Source organism: Cavia porcellus, unplaced genomic scaffold, assembly GCF_034190915.1.
Source record: "Cavia porcellus strain 051 isolate PalLab524CR breed Dunkin Hartley unplaced genomic scaffold, mCavPor4.1 scaffold_30, whole genome shotgun sequence".
In the NCBI taxonomy this organism is placed as follows: Eukaryota; Metazoa; Chordata; class Mammalia; order Rodentia; family Caviidae; genus Cavia; species Cavia porcellus.
The window spans coordinates 48,695,000-48,696,887 of record NW_026947513.1 but is presented as its reverse complement, the minus strand read 5'-3'; the positions used below and the strand labels follow the sequence as shown (position 1 = coordinate 48,696,887).

Sequence of the window (1,888 nt, the reverse complement as noted above, 5' to 3'; positions counted from 1 at the left end):
ATTTGTATTAATTTTCAGACACTGGAAGTGAGCTCTCTTTCTCTCATGAGGAAGTGAAACTCTTGTTTTAAAAGGAGCTGTTTGTCGTGTCACACCTTGATATTAATGAATATTTGTTGTGTTTAAATTACATTTTCACATGTTAAGACCATAGACTTTAATATTTTGATTAGCATTCTACTTACAATCAACTTACTTTTTGTGAACTTTGATTGTTTTCCTATTTACTAATTCAAATATCTTCTGAAAATGCTTTATGATTTGCTTTCTGTACTTATGTTTTTCATGTATATGGATCCAGTAAACATGGAACTAAAATTTTTCTAAAATGTATAGGAACTAAATATGCACAGATGTTTCCTTTCCAGTATTTCCTAAAATATACGCTATAAGTCCAAGTTATGTAATATTAACATTATATTAAACATAATAAGCAAACCTGATATTTCAATTTTATAGGTGGATTCCTGTATGTTATATGCAAGTAAATTGCCATTTGATTATAAAAATTTTTGATCCACTGATATTAATATCCTTCTGATACCAAGAAGCTGTTCACTTCTACATTCTTTTCATTTCATACCATTGCTTCACAGAAGTTAACACCAGCTCAACCATGGTGTGGATCCCTCTCCTACTTCCTTTCCCTTGTTGCTAAGTTGTACCTTGTGAACTCAAACCATTCCAGAGCCACATGTAAATTTTACCACCTCTAATCCTCCATGCACTGAGCATCCCTACATTCTCACAGCAGGATGAAACCCTTGGGCTTGCTCATTGGAATGGTTTTTCTGATTCAGACAGTCACTGGATTCTTAGCTAACATTGTCCTTTTGTTCCACTATCTCTCTCTGTACTTCACTGCGTATAAGTTAAGGCCTACAGATCTAATAGCAGAACACTTAACTATTGCCAACACACTGATCATGCTGTCAAGGGGAACCCCGCAGACAATGCAAATCTTTGGGCTAAAGTATTTCTGTCAAGTTAGTAGATGCACACTTCTTTTATATGTCTACAGAGTGGCTAGGAGTGTATCAGTTAGCACAACCTGCATGCTGAGTGTCTTCCAGACTATTAAGATTAGCCCCATGAATTCCAGCTGGAAGGAGCTTAAAGCTAAACTTCCCAAGAACATTGGCTTGCTGACTTGTTTCAGTTGGATTCTCCATATATTGATAAATTGTATTTTTCTATTTTATGACATCATCAAGTATACCAGCAAAAATATCACAGAGTTAAAAGATTTTGGATACTGTTCTTGTATTCTTAGAGATGAAATCATAGAAATATTATACACAGCATTTGTCTTGTTGCCTGAAGGTTTATGTTCTGGCCTCATGATCTGGTCCAGTGGTTCAATGATTTTCTTTTTGCATAGGCACAAGCACTGTATGCAATATATTCATAAGACAAAGGATTTCCACAAAACTTGCCCTGAGACCAGGGCCACCCACAGCATCTTCATCCTTGTATGCACATTTATTTCTTTTTACACCCTATCCTCATTCTTTTATGCTTGCATTGCAAATTTCAGAAATCCTAGTTGGTGGCTCATGAAAACCTCTGCATTCTTTGCCACCTGCTTCCCCACTGTCAGCCCATTAGTACTAATGAGCTGCAACTCTACTGCAGCCAGACTCTGGATCAAACTATCAGGTTTTTTCAGAAGCATGTAAGTGCACAATTCTGCACAAAAAAGTGAATAAAAACAGAGTGCTCTGTAGCAACACAGAGAACCTATGGGTGCTACCAATTATAGAGTTCTAGCCAAGAGTGCAAGAGGCGCTAGGGATTCTCAGGATAGAAACACAATGGATGAAATAAATATCATTTAAAGTTTAACAAGAGGAAATTTAACAATACCTCAACCTCTAGCATGGCCCCT

The 1,888-nt window shown here is 36.5% G+C and overlaps 1 protein-coding gene across 1 annotated transcript; it reads left to right on the top strand.

The window, feature by feature from the left end:
• Positions 1-755: 755 nt before the first annotated feature.
• Positions 756-1,679, top strand: Cavporv1r617 (vomeronasal 1 receptor cavPorV1R617). The gene is given in 1 exon segment (NM_001167391.1): positions 756-1,679. A coding segment is annotated over 1 exon segment (924 nt).
• The last annotated feature ends 209 nt before the right edge of the window (positions 1,680-1,888 follow it).